At 41.3% G+C, this 17,418-nt stretch overlaps 1 protein-coding gene across 1 annotated transcript in view; it reads left to right on the plus strand.

The window, feature by feature from the left end:
• LOC130377544 (tumor suppressor candidate 3-like) overlaps nucleotides 1-17,418 on the plus strand; it is a 150,844-nt gene that overhangs the window by 84,158 nt on the left and 49,268 nt on the right. The window contains 1 exon segment of the mRNA XM_056584704.1: nucleotides 11,536-11,705. Coding sequence (XP_056440679.1) covers nucleotides 11,536-11,705 — 170 coding nt within the window.

Genomic DNA, 17,418 nt, shown 5'->3' on the forward strand with positions numbered 1-17,418 from the left:
ATGAATTACTTCATATACACTTCCACTCTACATTATAGTATGAAAACATTATGCTAAAAATACATGCCTTTGATGCCGAAATTGTGATATAAATGTATTTCAAATACATTTGAATACATTTTTATTAACAAAATGGAACACTTTAAAAGTACTAAATATGGTCAGAATATTTGAATTTACCGTATTGGTCCGAATATAAGACAGCCTTTTTTCCCCTCGAAATAGGTCAGAAAAAGTCGGGTCGTATTATATTCGGGTTCTAGTATTCAGAGCACAGTTTCTCTTCTTCGCCTCTCCCTTTAAATGTCAATACACATTCGCGGCCGCAGGTGGCGCCAGGAATTTGTTCCGGGAAAAAGTAGTCCAGCGTCCTTAACAACCAGACCGTTACCAGTGTTTAAAGACAGGCTGACCATTTAGAGACAAGTGGCTCAAAAGTGGGTCAGGTCAATCAACAACAGCGGAGGAGCTATGATGCTAGCTATGATATTTTTTAAATGATGGTCGTCAATAAGGCAGAGTCAAGTAACAACTGCCAAGCTGCCAAGAAGTTCGGGGTCACGGAGTGTAACGTAAGAAGATGGCGAGCACCAAAACAACGTCTCGAAGATGCCAACAGTCAGCACAAATCCTACCGTGGTCGTTTCAGTGAGGTTGACCGGAGTTTTTGAATACGTCAGAGAAAACGCGCTTTGGGAGGAGCCGGTGGAAGTGGAGCAGCTGGGGAGCGATGACAGCGAGAGCGAACACAGCTGGGCAGAGGACGTGTGTGAGGATAGAGAGACATCGGAGGAGAAGTTTGGCGAGTTTTAGTTAAGTTTAGTTAAATATGTGGCCTGTATTTTCTCTGTTATTTAAAAATGTTCACAATGTTGCTTGATTATTGCTTGATATTAATTTTGAATCATACTGTACATATTTTGCCTTGAAAGTGCCGTGGCCTTTACTGGCATTATTATTATTGTCATTAATATAACAAGTGTTTAATTCACTGTGTTTTTAATATAGTTATTTTAAAATAATAAAAAGTTATTTGTACTGCAAATCTGGTCTGCAAATCTTTTTTTCTAAATGTTTGTGTTGAAAAACGGGGGGTCATCTTATAATCAGGGTCGTCTTATATTCTGACCAATACAATATATGACAGAGGTATGATAATAGTGTGTTCAAAATTGACTTACATACTACTATAAATTGAACTGTAATACCTTTTTAATTATATTTCAAACACACTCGTGGTATAATGCAATTGTACTGCAAGTGTGTTTCGAATGCTAGAAATCATACTTTTCACTGGTTTACTTAAGTACACTTAAAGGTTGTCCAAAGTTGTGCCATTTTAGCATACTATTTACACTTAAAGTATACCGAAGTAATTCTATAGTAGTACTTGAGGTATGCCTTAGTACATTTTGGTATACTTGAATGCGACAAAATTAGGACATAATTCAGTTACATACTAAAAGTGTACTTAGTACATCCTTCAAAAGTGTAGTTGTAGTATAATATTTTTTCACCTGTGCCCTTATCCAGAGCTGGTTTACCAGCACACAACGTTTAAAACTGAGCAAAATCGATATAATGTCAATCAATAGTAAAGTATTTGTTATGATGGTTGATTCTTTATATTGAGTAAAACGTTCATGTTCCGCCATGTTGATGCATATCACTAGTTAACAATATGTCACCAACTGGGCTATCAAAATCTGGCCCCAGTCGCCAAAATGTTATCCCCATAATTCCTAGCGATCTGAACGCGCCATAAGTTTATGCATTTGAAGGGAACCAAAGAACAACTTAAATTTTTTAATAAAGTACTATTCAAGTGTTCTACAATACACTTTTAGCTAAATTAAAGTAGTACAGTAACCTACCACTAGAAGTATTTGCAATTGTGTACACTTTCTCACTTGAATACAGCTTAAAATGAAATTACAATAAAATGAACTTTATCTAAGTATACTTAAATCCAATTATAATGAAGTGAAAATTAAGTAAACTTCCAAAAGCATTTGAATTGTGTATTACAAAGGACTCAAAAATAAGTTTACTTTTCATAAGTACACTAAATTACGACTTTAAATATTTGCAACTTAGTAAACATTTTCTAAGTACAAAGAAATACAGCTTAAAATGAACTTGTATTAAAGTGAACTTTATGGAAGTATACTTAAATACACTTCTAATGAAGTGAAATTAAAGTAAACTTTATGAAAGCATTTTAATAGTGTATTACAAAATACTTGAAAATAGGTGTACTTTTCATAAATACTCATAATAATTCAAATGAAATTGCATCAAGTATACTTAAATACACTTCTGATGAAGTATAATTAAAGTGCATTTTAATAAAGCATTTTAATAGTGCCTTACAAGTGAAACTGAGTGTGGACTGAATTTCAGGTATGTCGTTTTTAGATGTATCAATAACTGTTTCATCTGCATATAGATGAATCTGACAGTCTGAGCAAATTTGTGGGAGATCATTTGTAAAGATGGAAAATAAAAGAGGCCCCAAGGAAGAACCCTGCGGGACACCCGTGTCAATTATTCTGGGCTGGGGAGAGCAGAATTGAGAGACACACTTTGACGACTGTAATGAAGAGTTAAACCAAAGATCATCTGATTTGGAAAGAACAATGGCATACAGTTTGTCGAGAAGAACATAATGGTTGACCTTGTCAAACACCTTAGTGAGGTCAATAAAAATTGCACCAGTAGACCTGTTGTTATCTTTTGCAACAAATATATCATTGGTAATAGTGCTGCATGATTAATCCAATCGCAATCGCAATCGCGATATTTGCTTTTAAAGAAAAAAAGATGTATATATTTTTTTATTATTTATTCTATTTATTTTATTTAGTTATACTATTGAGAAAACCTGACAAGTTTGCCGAGCAGAAATACCTTTATTTTGAAAAAGATATATTTTTATTATTTATTACATTTTGTAAGATATTGTTATTTTGAAAACAGTGCTGTACACATTTTTTAGTTCTTGTATTTTATATTCTAGTTAAATTGTGGATGTTTGAGTTGAGAAATAAACATTCTAAAATTATCAGTAATCTGTGCGCATTTTACCTTGATAACCAAGTAAGTAGACTCATGACACCATATGTTTATTATATCGCAATCGCAATATTGTCCACACTAATTGCAATATGACTTTTTCACCAAATTGTGCAGCACTAATTGGTAAATGATATGATGTTGTAGAGTGATTAGGTCAAAATCCAGATTGATTTGGAGTCAAGAGGGAGAGATCGCTAATATATTTAGACAGTTGCTTAAAAATAAGCTTTTCAATTATCTTTGCTATATTATTGATTATGGAAATTGACCTGTAATTGTTGACATCGAGTGAGTCACCACCTTAGTAGAATGGAATTACTTTTGCAAATGTCCACTTTAATGGAGTAACACAGGTAGAAAGTGATACATTAAATGAGTCACAGAGTAGGAATGTTAGTATGTGAACAGGGAGTTTAATAAACTTAATATCCAGACCATCAGGGTCAGCACCATTAGAAGACTTTATTTCTGAGATGGCCTGTTGAAAATCAGAGGGATGAAATGTTGAGAATGAGAATAGATTATTGTTAAAAGTATTTGTTGTGGTAGAATATAAAAGCTCAGATGACTGTGAACAACAAGTTGAGGAAAAGTGCTGGTTCAGGGCATTGGCCATTGAGAACGGGTCAGAGATAATGTTGTGAACTCCGAGTTTGTCTGTAAGACTTGTTGGTTTTGTTAATTAAAGAGTTACATTTCTTCCAGAATTGCCTAGGGTTTCTGATGTCAACTGATAAAGAATGTTTACAATAATTTGATTTAGAATTCCTCGTTTTGGTTATACAGGCATTTCTTAATTTCGTATGTTCAGACCAATCACCTTTGTCATATGGTATCTGACCTAGGCCTATTTTTTTGAATAAATGTATCTAACACCATCAATACAAGGTAATTGACTACCCTTGACCTTAACAGAAGTCCATGGTTCATGGTTGTCCATGACCCTAAGAACCTCAGAGTGAAAGAAGTTCCAACATAAGGTATAATTTGAAATCTTGACCAGTTAATGCTTATTAAATCTTGGATGAAAGCCTCTGTATTAAGTTTTTTGCTCTGCCTTATCCTAATAACTTTAGGTGGCAAACGGGGTAGTCTTATTTTCCAAACACAAAAAACAATTGAGTGATCACTAAAACAAACAGGTAATACACCAGATTGAGATATTCTATTTGGGTGGGTAACCAAGATCCAGTCCAAAAGAGACTTGGACTTAGGAGTAGGATCAGTAATGAGTTGAGTAAAGTTTAGACTATTAAATATTTATTTTTCTCATGGGAAGACGAACAATCCAGCCAATTACGATTGAAATCACCCATTAAAATCCACAAATTTACGTAGTCTAAATAACTAATAGTAGCAAGGATACAATTTGTTGATTCAAAAGGGGAATTTGGGGGTCTATAGATGTTACCTATGGTTATTCGCTTTGTTTCATGAAACGCAATATTAACAAATAAGCATTCAAATGAAAAGCTCTCTCCTTTGGCATAATTAGTTCAGAAGATAAGTGTGAAGAGATATAGGTGGCCACACCCCCACCTCGAGTAGCTCTGTCTGCTCTATACTGTCTGCTCTATGCTCTATACTGAGTATAACCATCAAGTTTAACATCAGCATCAGATATTTCACTATTCAGCCATGTTTCAGAAAGTGTAATAATGCTTGGCTTATTGTAAGAAAGCCAAGCTCTTAGTAAATCAATTTTATGTGTCAAACTCCTAATATTTAAATGAATAATGAATAAACCTTTACCTATACTGATTTATCAAAGAAGAATAGACAGGAGGCTCGGGGAGAGAAGGCAAGATGACATTTACATACCTCCATGTACACACAAAGACACATAAACTGATCACACCAAAGCATAACCTAGAATTGTAATAATAAAAATAGAATGCAGGCATCAGGTCGCAGAATATTAAATGAAATATCGTTCATATTTTCGTGTGTACAGACCTCATTATGAGACAGTATATAGGCTATAGCAAAATGAGAAAAGCTAAGTAGCCTAGGCTAAATACATTACACTCATTGGTAACAGTAGGTTAGGCTTCAATATGAAGCTGCATAAACAAATTAAAGAAATAGTCTATGCTCAGTACATTTCATTCATGGGTGACAGGCCTAGACAAATTAAGGCAAGGCAAGGCAACTTTATTTATATAGCACTTTTCAAACACAAGGCAGACTCAAAGTGCTTCACATATAAACATTGTCATACAATAAAATAAAATAATAGATAAGTAAAGGAAAACATATGCAAAGAAACGGGTCAAATAGAAAGTTAAAAATCAAATCATATAACATACCCAAATTATCTGACCCTTCAAAATCAGCAAAATAAATTTCAATTGCGCTACTACAGGCTAATGAACATCATCAAAAATATTTTTTGGTTATGTTTTTTTAAATAGTAGACTACCATAAGCAAGACAGAAGCAGTCCATTCAGGTATGCATTGTAATTCCTGGAGAAACGTTTCAGCCTCTCCAGGGGTTTTGCACAGCACCGATTTGCCATAGGCGATGATCTTGAGTCTGGCAGGATAATGCAGGGAATATTCCATGTCAAGTTCACAGAGTTTCTTTTTGACATCATCAAACTCCCGACATTTGTTGAGTAGACTGTTACTGAAATCCAGGAAGATATGGACACGTTCGTCTTTGTACTTGAGTTCTTTGATTCCAAGGGCAAGTCGTAGGATGTTAAACTTATCCTGGAGACTGAGGATCTCACCAGGATAGGCCTCTTTGTAGATTGTATTAGTCTGGTGTTAGTCTTGTCTCAGTCTGGTATCCGTCTGGTATCTGTCTGATCTTAGTCTGGTCTCACTCTGGTCTTTGTATGGTCTTTGTCTGGTCTTAGTCTGTTCTTAGTCTGGTCTCACTCTGGTGCTAGTCTGGTCTCAGTCTGGTCTTAGTCTGGTCTCAGTCTGGACTCAGTATGTCGTTAGTCTGGTGTCATTCTGGTGTTAGTAGGTTTTAGTCTTGTTTAGTCTGGTGTTAGTCTATGGAAGTATATCTGTCTCATCGGATTTGGAAAATAAAAAGCCATTGAATTTTAAGCATTGAATATTTATGCTTTGAAATAACGTGTCTGAATTGTTTGCCTCTAAAATGAACTCTTTAAATATTCAACAATTTTTAAAGATTGTATTAGTCTGGTGTTAGTCTTGTCTCAGTCTGGTATCCGTCTGGTATCTGTCTGATCTTAGTCTGGTCTCACTCTGGTCTTTGTATGGTCTTTGTCTGGTCTTAGTCTGTTCTTAGTCTGGTCTCACTCTGGTGCTAGTCTGGTCTCAGTCTGGTCTTAGTCTGGTCTCAGTCTGGACTCAGTATGTCGTTAGTCTGGTGTCATTCTGGTGTTAGTAGGTTTTAGTCTTGTTTAGTCTGGTGTTAGTCTATGGAAGTATATCTGTCTCATCGGATTTGGAAAATAAAAAGCCATTGAATTTTAAGCATTGAATATTTATGCTTTGAAATAACGTGTCTGAATTGTTTGCCTCTAAAATGAACTCTTTAAATATTCAACAAATAATTTTCACCTTATTTTTCAATGCAAAACCTAATATTATCAAAACCTATTTAACCTAATATATATATTCAATGTAAAAAAATTCAACATGCAAAATTCAGATGCAAAATTCAATGCATAAATTTCAACTTAAATATTTTCCACATCCCAAAATTCCACATGCCAAATTCAGCTAAAAAATTCATTGTATGAAATTCAGTGTTAACATCCGGCGACCCATGTAAGAACAATCAATTCTAGATGCTAGGATCAAGCAAGGAGAGTGAGCGGCAATTGGAGCGTCACTTCAGGGAATGCAATGGTGACCTTAACCTGTTGTACGATACCATATGCTCTTACGTCACATTCTGTGCTGATGGTGTTATTCCCACCAAACAATTTAAGATCTTTGCAAACAATAAGCCATGGATAACCAAAGACCTTAAGAACTGTCTCAATTTAAAAAAGTTTGCATTCATCCAGGGTGACCAGCAGAGAGTTAAAGAGCTGAAAAAGGAGCTAAAGCAGAAGACCAAGCTGGCCAAGCTCAACTACAAAAACAAAATGGAGGAGAAGTTCATCAGTGGAGATATAAGGCATGCATGGAGGAGCGTTAACACCATGATGGGCAGGAATAAGAACACTGCTGCAGTACAATGCCCAGACAATGCTGCCTTTGCTGAAGAACTCAACACCTTCTATGCCAGATTCAACAACACTGACTCTATGGAGGAAATGGTCACTCTCCTATACCCCCCAGAATCTATCTGCATAGAAGAGAAGCGGGTTATATCCATCTTTTCCCATCTCCATTCCTCCAAAGCTCCTGGACCAGATGGGCTGAAGGGCAGAATACTGAAGGAGTGTGCAAGTCAGCTGGGCGGTGTAATGACGGAAATGTTTCAGCTCTTCCTAGATGCCAGTTTTGTTCCCAGGGCGTGGAAGGAGACCACCATCATCCCTGTTCCCAAAAAGCCCCGGGCTAAAGTTCTGAACGACTTCAGACCAGTGGCACTCACCTCTATCCTGTGCAAATGCATGGAGAGAGTTGTTGCAGGAGAGCTCACCACCACCATCGGTGAGAATCTGGATCCACTGCAGTTTGCCTACAAGCCAAAACGAGGTGTGGAGGACGCTACATTACATCTACTGGATACCATCACAAAGCACCTGGACTCCCAGAACTCCTTGGTCAGGATCTTATTCATGGACTTCTCGTCAGCATTTAATACAGTTAACATCAACACACTCCTGCATCGCCTTCAGCAGCTTCAGGTCAACCCAGCACTGACACTTTGGATCAAGGAGTTTTTAAAGGACAGACCCCAGCATGTAAAGGTCCAGGGTGTAACATCGTCCAACATCATCCTTAACACTTGAGTCCCACAGGGTTGTGTCTTGTCTCCCATCTTGTTCTTAATATACACCAATGAGATCACATGCAACATCAGTGGATTCAAGCTATTTAAATATGCAGATGATCTGGCCTTGGTGGCCAAACTGACAGATCAAAGCACCCTGTCCAAGTACACCCAATATATCACTGAAATGGCCCTGTGGTTCAAAGAAAGCTCACTGCAGTTGAACATCAGCAAAACCAAAGAACTGTGTTGCCATAGGAGGAGGGCATCTAACACCCCACATCCACTTTCCTCACCTTTGACCCTGGAAGGACAAGTAGTTGAACAGGTGGTGAAGTTCAAATACCTTGGCACAGAGATCGACCAACGTCTGTCCTTTAGCCAGCATGCAGATGGGGTTTACAAGAAGGGACAACAACGTATGTATCTCCTGAGGAAACTAGACACCTTCAATGTCAGTAAAGACATTTTGTCAACTGCCTACCAATCTCTGGTGGAATCCATCATCACTTGCAACATTACATCCTGGTACGGCTTCCTCACAAACGCAAGCAAAAGCAGACTTAATAGATTAACTAAGCAAGCAAGCAAGCTAATAGGAATACACCAGAAAGCGCTGGAGGATCTGTATATCCAGGCAGTGGGAAGGAAGACCAACTCCATCCTCTTAGATCCCTCCCACCCACTCCATCCTTGTTTTGATCTACTTCCTTCTGGCAGAAGATTCAGAATGCCTTTGGCCAGGAAAGCTATCTACAAAAAATCATTCATCCCCATAGCTATACACACACAGAACACTCATTCCTCAAAGAACTCACACAAATAACACACACACACACACACACACACACACACACACACACACACACACACACACACACACACACACACACACACACACCTCCAAGCCTTCAGTCAAAAGACAATTTTCTAGTATGGCAACAGACAATAAAGCTTTTTGAATCTTGAATCTTTTTGAATCTTGAATCTTGAATCTTGTTGGATACCCGACTCTGATCCGGGATGGCTTGTGCAACGTTGGTTTCAGCCATGTCAAACGGCAACAGCTGTGATGATGGGTCTTTCTTTCTTGATACAAACGTTAATTCTAAACAGCATTTTACACAGTAGCCTATAATAGGAAATGCTCAAAGGTAAATCAACGTAATTAAACACTGACTGTATCTTATGGGGAAAGAAGCAACGTTGGTGGACTGTACTTAACGCCCTTTCCATTGTATGGGTCTGTAAAATGCTAATCAAATCAAATCAAATGTATTTATTAAGCACATTTAATAACAAGGTACGAGGGGGCGGTATTATGTTTTATTTATGTTTTTTATTATAATGCACAGTTGTTTTTTACATCAGTTATCAAATAAACAATGAACCTTTATGTGAAGTTTGTGTGATTACAGAGACTTGGGTGGATTTGCATGCAGCTTAAGGGTAATTGTAGTGGGTTAAGTGCCCCATTTATTAGGGCACAAATTGCGATCCGAGGTCGAGCTGGGTGATTAATCGATTTTTAATCTTAATTCAAATTTATGGTTTAGGTCAAATATATTGGTTGCCAAAGTCTGTTGTAACCAAAGCAGCAGCCAAACATATTAATCCCAACATCTTAAACTGAGGCACGCAGCAGAGTGGGAGATGTTTGTTATTTATTTTTCTTTTGTGAATAATTTTTATTGTTTTTATTATTAAATCCAAACTTAAAAAATATTTATATATTAATCGTTCATAGAAAAAGAATCGATTCAAATCGATAATCAGGGTTTTGTAGGCCAAATCGCTCAGCCCAAGGTCCCTTTTCCTAGGTTTGGTGTGATGCTGGGGCGATCTGAAGCCTGCTGTAAACTGTGCAACGAGAGTGCAGAGCCGCTCTTGTATCATGTATCATGCCACTCATATCAGGCATTTGCCTCAGCTACTCAACATGCTATTGCCCGGTGTCACAAAACAAATGCACCCCTTACGAGTGATCGATGATGGTACAGATTTCACGTTTGTTGCGTGCATGTTTCCGCACATGAACAACTTCATGCCTGTCTATGCTTCAAAATCGTGCATGTTGAATTAATTGTGCAACAGCGGAATTCGGTGTAATAGCCGTTGTCGCTGGACATGGCTAAAACCTGCTTTGCACATGCCTTCCCGCATCAGAGTCGGACGGGTATCGAATGAGGGATGCTCTTATTCCCTCTCGCTCTCCTTGCTTGACCGCAATCTATCATCTAGGATTGAAATCTCTTCCTTGGGTCCCCGGATGTTAACATTGAATTTCACATATTGAATTTTGCAGCTGAATTTGGCATGTTGAATTTTGGGACGTGGAAAATATTTGTATCTTTAGTTTTATACATAGATTTTTGTATCTGAATTTTGCATATTGAATTTTCTAAAGTTGAATATTAGATTTAGAATTTGTGAACATTGAAAAATAACGGTGACAATTATTTGTTGAAATTGAAAGAGTTAAATTCCGAGGCAAAAAATTCAGATCCGTTATTTAAATGCATTTCCGTGTTCTGTGTTCAAAATTCAATTGCTTTTTATATTCAAAAACAGATGAGACACATTTATACCCATATTAGTCTGGTCTCAGTCTGGTCTTAGTCTGGTTTTAGTCTGGGTTTAGTCTTGTCTCAAGCGGTCTGTGTTTGTTAACAGCAGGCGGTTCCAGGCAGTTGTAAACATTTTATCTTTTAAGTTGCAAGCCGCGGTGGGGCGGAGCAACAGGGGCAATCAATGTTTCCGAATTGCTTTAAAGATCCGTAAAGTGAATGTGTCCTGATGGATGAAGAAGCCCATCCGTCGGTGGGTGGATTATTTTGTCTGTTATACGGCTTTCCAAGGGAAAACGGGGGAGGGAATGTCTGGGAGACGCAGAGACAGATTCTGCGTCAGAGATCGCACTTGGAGCATTCCCCTGTGTTGATATCAATATCTTTATGGAAAGAATAATACAACCCCCTACTGGGATCCGGTAGAGCAATGTGTGTATTTGTGTGTGTGTGTTTGAAGAAGGGCCGAAGGAAGAGGAAGAGCGAAGAGAAGATAATGTATTAACTATAGAGGAGTGAAATGGAGAATACATTATTACTTTTTGATGGACATGCAAATGCATGCATGTGTCCCACACCACAATCATGCGAGTAAAGAATGTTTCCTCATAAATGCACACACTCACACACACACATACACACCTAGAAGCACGCACACACACTTTCCTACGTGACCTATATTATGAGATCACCAGGCTGTGTGTGTGGGTGTTCTTTACCTTATACATGTTTTGACCTGAAGCCTGAGTGGATGTAATCATCAACGACACTCCCCTGCAGAGCTGTGTGCTCCTGCATCCCTTGACCTTGACTAGTGTGTTCATGTAAAGCATGAACACACTAGCAGCATCAGTTCACTTTTTATTTCTCAAAGCTACTACTGACTGATGCTGACAGATGACTTATCACAATGTTTTCTTGTCTTCTTTTCATGTGTTTCTCTCAGATACCAAACCGACCACAGCGATGTAAATACCGTCTGATAACTGATCTCATCCTCTGGTATGTTCCCTCAGAACCTGCTGTCGGAGAAGGTGGAGCAGCTGATGGAGTGGTCCTCCAGGCGCTCTGTGGTCCGCATGAACGGAGACAAGTTCCGGCGCTTCGTCAAGGCACCGCCCAGAAACTACTCGGTCATCGTGATGTTCACTGCCCTGCAGCCGCAAAGGCAGTGCTCCGTCTGCAGGTACACACCAAACACAACGCACCCAAATCAACACACACACACAAAAATCCAGACACACACACACATACACATACACTTATTACACACAAACGTAAAAATGAACACACACACTCACAGATGAACAGACACACGTACAAATCAACACACACACACAAATTAACTCACTTATTCAACCACTCACTCACTCATTCACTCACAAATTAACAGTGTTGGGCGTAACGCGTTACAAAAGTAACGCGTTACCGTAATATGTTACATTTAGGCAGTAACGGAGTAATACAATGCGTTACTAACTATATTTCGGTAATATTATTACAGCTACTGAGTCCGGTAACGCGTTACAATCATGGACACAATAAAAGATGGACCACGGACTGGAAAGTGGCCGCCCATTCATTCCTATACAAACTGCTCAGTGGCGCAGGGTAACATACAGGAGCGATTTGCTTCCGCGTTATGGGGCCAAGACACGTGGCCTAGTCCGTGACGTACCGGATGCAGAAATATAGAAAACATGCGTGCCCATCCCCCCACTCCGGTCCAACAACAATATAAAATGATACCGTAATGCACCTGTTCTTTGTCTTTGGATCTTTTGAATAAATGGATCAATACATGATGAATCACAATGATCGCAAGCAGAGGACCGTGAGAGTTATTGAGCAGCAGATGAACCAGTCCAAAAATCGGACACGTTAACGGAGCACTGAACTAGGCCCTCTCGGATGCCATTTGGTTCACTACCACTCCTTTCAGCTGCACACCCCTCTTCCCCAGCGAGATAACGGCTAATAAAACGCTTGAGGTGGCGTTTTGAAAAGAAAAAACTTACATTTTTTAGGACATGGCATGAAGGTAAATTTTTGCGGAGACACATTCCTGTTCCCCACTTGTATTGGAGTGAACGGAGATATCTACTTCTGGGTCCCATGATTTGAGGGACCCGTCCACAGCCCGCTTAAACAGCTGCAATACCAGGCTTGGCCGCTGAGCAATGGTGGATTGCGGAAATATGCAGTGTTCCTGGGGGCTTGGTTACAATCCGAGCCACACAGACTCCAGCCCTTGTTTGGCTGTATATTTTGTCTATTAAAGGTCCCATGACATGCTATTTTATGCATTCTTTAATATAGGTATTAGTGGGCAACTAACACAGTATTCAAAGACGTTCCCGAAATTCAGCCGTGGTGCAGAGTTACAGCCACTCCGAGCCAGTCGAACATTGAGCTTCCCCCAAAGGCGCTGTTTTGGTGTCTGTAGCTATAATGCAAATGAGGAGGAGCGAGGCGGGTCAAGGAGGAGGGTGGGGGTGTGGCCCTGAGCAGCTTGCAGCCACGGTACCATGCGCTCTGTTTACAATGGATGTATCGCAATGGCGAAGCGCACACAGCCTTTAGCCGTGTTCTGTAAATATTCTAGAACACACGGGAGTCCTGGAGCTCTATATCTAAATATTATCATATGGCCTACAAAGATATCTATATCATATAATATATATTATCACGGCCAAAAGCTGTATGAGCCGATATCATGAATCTCAAACGACCGCGTTGGGTTCTCCGACGTTCCTGGTTTCTTCAACGTCCTCATCAATGTGAATTAGACTGAACCGCGACAAGGAGGAGAAAGGGATCGTTGCCGGGCAGCGCTTAGGCACCTCCGCCTCCGGCGGTGGTCCCTCAGCGGGGCTCAAGCGGGAGACATTCGCCGCCAACAATCCCTTTCTCCTCCATGTCACGGTTCATGTTCTTGAGGGAGTCAAAGCCAAAGTTCCTTCCCCCCAATTCATTCTCAACCTTGGCTGAGATAACCCCCAATACGAGTCTCGTTGTAGAAATACCAGAGACGAGAGTCCGACGTGTTATGCGCCATAACACCAAAAGCAGAACGGTTATCCAAATAACAAGGAAGTGTACAACACTTGCGTTACAGTCCTGGAGCTTTATATCTAAATAATATCATATAATACATAGAAATCTATATCATTTAATACATATTATCACGGCCAAAAGCTGTGTGCGCCTCCAGACGATATTATGAATCACAAACGACTTTGTCGGGTTCTGCGACGTCTCTGGTTCTTCCACTTTCACATCAACCTGAAGTCGACTGAACCGCGAGCTGCCTGCTGCCGGCTGCCCGCTGCCGGGCGGTGGTGCCTGGTCGAGTCTTATTGGCGGGCCAACGTCTCTGGGCGGGCCAGGCAGAGTAAGGGGAGGAGCTGAGATTCTTGGTGACGTCCTAAATACAGACATTCCAAATCAGCGCACTTGAGCCTCCGTTTTTTCAAAGGCGAGCAGAACAGCTATTGCTCGTTTTACACCAAACGCAAGTTTTAGCCACTGGGGGACCATAGGCAGGCTAGGGGAACTCATATTTATGTTAGGAAACCTCATAAAGTGAGATTTTCATGTCATGGGACCTTTAAGACTTTGTTGTTTGGTCCTAACCAAAACATTAATAGGCTCTAATCATAAGTTCCTTGCAAAGTCTCTGTGGGACTGAAATGTTGAATGTGTTTCATTATTTATGCTGTTCTCATGCTCTTTTTTATTACTGCTATTTACTGCTATTTCAGGGCAGGATATATGCTCAGGTTCTAATACTTAATGGTCCATACTTAATTACAAAACATGCCCTGTCTGGTGCTGTTAGACGTCATTCTTGAAGTGCACTTTTATTTATTATTATTTTATGAAAATAAAATGACACTCGGCAATGACTTCCAATTGGATTAAGGAGCGTTTACTCTATTAGAAGTGTGGAGCGCTCTGTGGCTGAGTAAGCAACCAACAACAGCCATTCAACAGCTGGCTCACTCATAACCAGCCAACGCAGGGATAGCAATATCTCCATACTGCCGTTTTTCATGACATGAAGCACCACAAGTAGAGGAGGAGGCCTCAATGCTCCACCGTTACCGCGGTCGTTGGAGGGGATGTCAGTGGGACATCTACTGAGGAAACAAAGAACAGCTATCTAGTTCCCCATCTGCCAAGTGTCATAGATACAGACAGGTGTGTGAAGTGAACGCTGCCAGCTGTGTTGTGCATTTTTTGAAAATAAATAAATATAGAAATGACCCCAATGCCGGTAGGAGTCATGCTGGTGTATCTCTGTACTCATGCTGGTGTACGTATGCAGCTTCAGACTGAGGGATCCTATTAGTGATCCTGTTGTAAAGTTATTCCTATTGTATTATGAATGGAGGCTGAGAGGAGCCTGAACATTGATCACAGGACATAGGGATCATGATATGAGACATGATGATACATTATTATCACGTGTATTTACGAGGGCAAGACACACCAACCATCAAATGATATCAATCTTCTGGAGGACTTGGGAGCTGAAGTGAGCTGCAGAGACACCTAGCAGCGGGCACCGGGTCAGGGTAACATTTTGCCGCCCTGGTCGGTTATGAGTATTGGTTAATTAGACGGAGCCGCACTCTAAAGCCACTTCTCTGCTGTTACTGGAAACATGAGGCTGGTGTTGTAATGCCTGGTATCCTCTGCCTCTGGCTGCGTCTCGCTGGTCACGGCGTTTCGACACCTTGTTCCAGGGTTCCCTCCCTCTGCCCCTCGCTGGTCCAGGCGCTCTGACACCTGGTCCCAGGGTTCCCCCTCCCTCTGCCCCTCGCTGGTCCAGGCGTTCCGACACCTGGTCCCAGCGTTCCCTCCCTCTGCCCCTCGCTGGTCCAGGCGTTCTGACAACTGGTCCCAGCGTTCCCTCCCTCTGCCCCTCACTGGTCCAGGCGTTCCGACATCTGGTCCCAGCGTTCCCTCCCTCTGGCCCTCGCTGGTCCAGGCGTTCCAGCACCTGGTCCCAGTGTTCCCTCTGTCTGCTCTCGCTGGTCCAGGTGTGCCGACACCTTGTTCAATCGTTCCCTCCCTCTGCCCCTTACTGGTCCAGGCGTTCCAATATCTGGTCCAAGCGTTCCCTCCCTCTGCCCCTTGCTGGTCCAGGCATTCCGAAACCTGGTCCAAGCATTCCCTCCTTCCGCCCCTCACTGTTCCAGGCGTTCCAGCACCTGGTCCCAGCATTCCCTCCCTCTGCCCCTTGCTGGTCCAGGCTTTCCGACACCTGGTCCCATCATTCCCTCTCTCTGTCCCTCGCTGGTCCAGGCATTCCGACACCTTGTTCAATCGTTCCCTCCCTCTGCCCCTCACTGGTTCAGGCTTTCCGACACCTGGTCCCAGCGTTCCCTTCCTCTGCCCCTAACTAATCCAGGCATTCCAACACCTGTTCCCAGCGTTCCCTCCCTCTGGCCCTCGCTGGTCCAGGCGTTCCGACACCTGGTCCCAGCGTTCCCTTCCTCTGCCCCTAACTGGTCCAGGCATTCCAACACCTGGTCCCAGCGTTGCCTCCCTCTGCCCCTCGCCGGTCCAGGCTTGCGTTCCGACTCCTGGTCCAAGCATTCCCTGCCTTTACCTCTCGCTGGTCCAGGCATTCCAACACCTGGTCCCAGCGTTCCCTACCTCTGCCTCTCGCTGGTCTACACCTTGCCCCAGCGTTCCCTCCCTGGCTTCAGATGGAGGGCATCTCACCGTTGGAGATGTTTTTGTGCATAAGGATCATTCTTCTTGCCGTATCATTATTCTGGTGATCGACGTTATAGTTATTATTTTTCCCATTCCATTCCAGTAAGTAGGAAGGCAAACATTCATTTGGCTCCATCAGCTGTCAAATCTGTTTGTTTTCCTTCACATCCAATCCGTTTGCCAGCCAAGCGTTGGGTCCAAATCTCCCAGGGTGCGCAGTTGATAAAACCCTCCAAGATATGCAAATTAATCTGCATAAATTCATCATTTTGTGAACCCTCCCAGATATTATGGAAATACTTGTAACAGTAGCAACAACAACAATAAGAACAATGCTGTGTTAAAACACTGCACTGAAAAAACTGAGAGAAATTGCTTTGGGGCTAAGATGTCCCACTGTTTCTGAACCATGGACATTTCCCCAACTAGTTTTGTAGATATTGCTATGTCTAAGCCCCACAGACAAAACAAATAATCCCCCTATAAATGAATGGTCTTTATTTATTTTCTATGGCAAGTGACCATGGTATAAGAGGGATAATGCTCTTGGACACCTGTCCAACATTAGTTCCGTCCGTTAATTCTTGTTTATTTGAATGGGTAAAAATGTTAACGGTCCAAATGTTAAAAATCTACTTTGACCCTCGGGAACGAATAATCAAATAATCGAATATTCTGTCCCATCCCTATTTTCGACCATTCCAGAACCATGGAAAGGTCTCTAGTAGGGATGGGCATAATTAATCGATGCTCGATAATTGATCGTTAAGAAATGCGTTGATCAATTTATATTGTTATCGATCAAAAGGACGTTGTGTTGCATACTGTGAGTCTTGAAGCATTTAATTGAATATCACTATGTGGGAGAAATACCACCCTGCCGACTGGTGGAAAGTGAATGGAAGAAGGTTCCCCAGGCTGTCAAAGTTAGCGCGACAATACCTCTGCATCCCCGCAACTTCGGTCCCGTCAGAGCGGGTGTTTTCTGCTGCTGGACTGACAGTTACAAGGCTGCGTTCGCGTCTGACCCCCGAGCATGTTAACATGCTTATATTCCTAAACAAAAATATGTAGGCTGGAGTTACTGTATGCAATGGACAGTAGGGACAGTCACCACGGTATGTGAGTCGCTCTTTTTTTCTTAATATGTTGTCTCTCGCTCCGCTTTT

This window comes from Gadus chalcogrammus, chromosome 3 (assembly GCF_026213295.1).
Source record: "Gadus chalcogrammus isolate NIFS_2021 chromosome 3, NIFS_Gcha_1.0, whole genome shotgun sequence".
Taxonomy (NCBI): Eukaryota; Metazoa; Chordata; class Actinopteri; order Gadiformes; family Gadidae; genus Gadus; species Gadus chalcogrammus.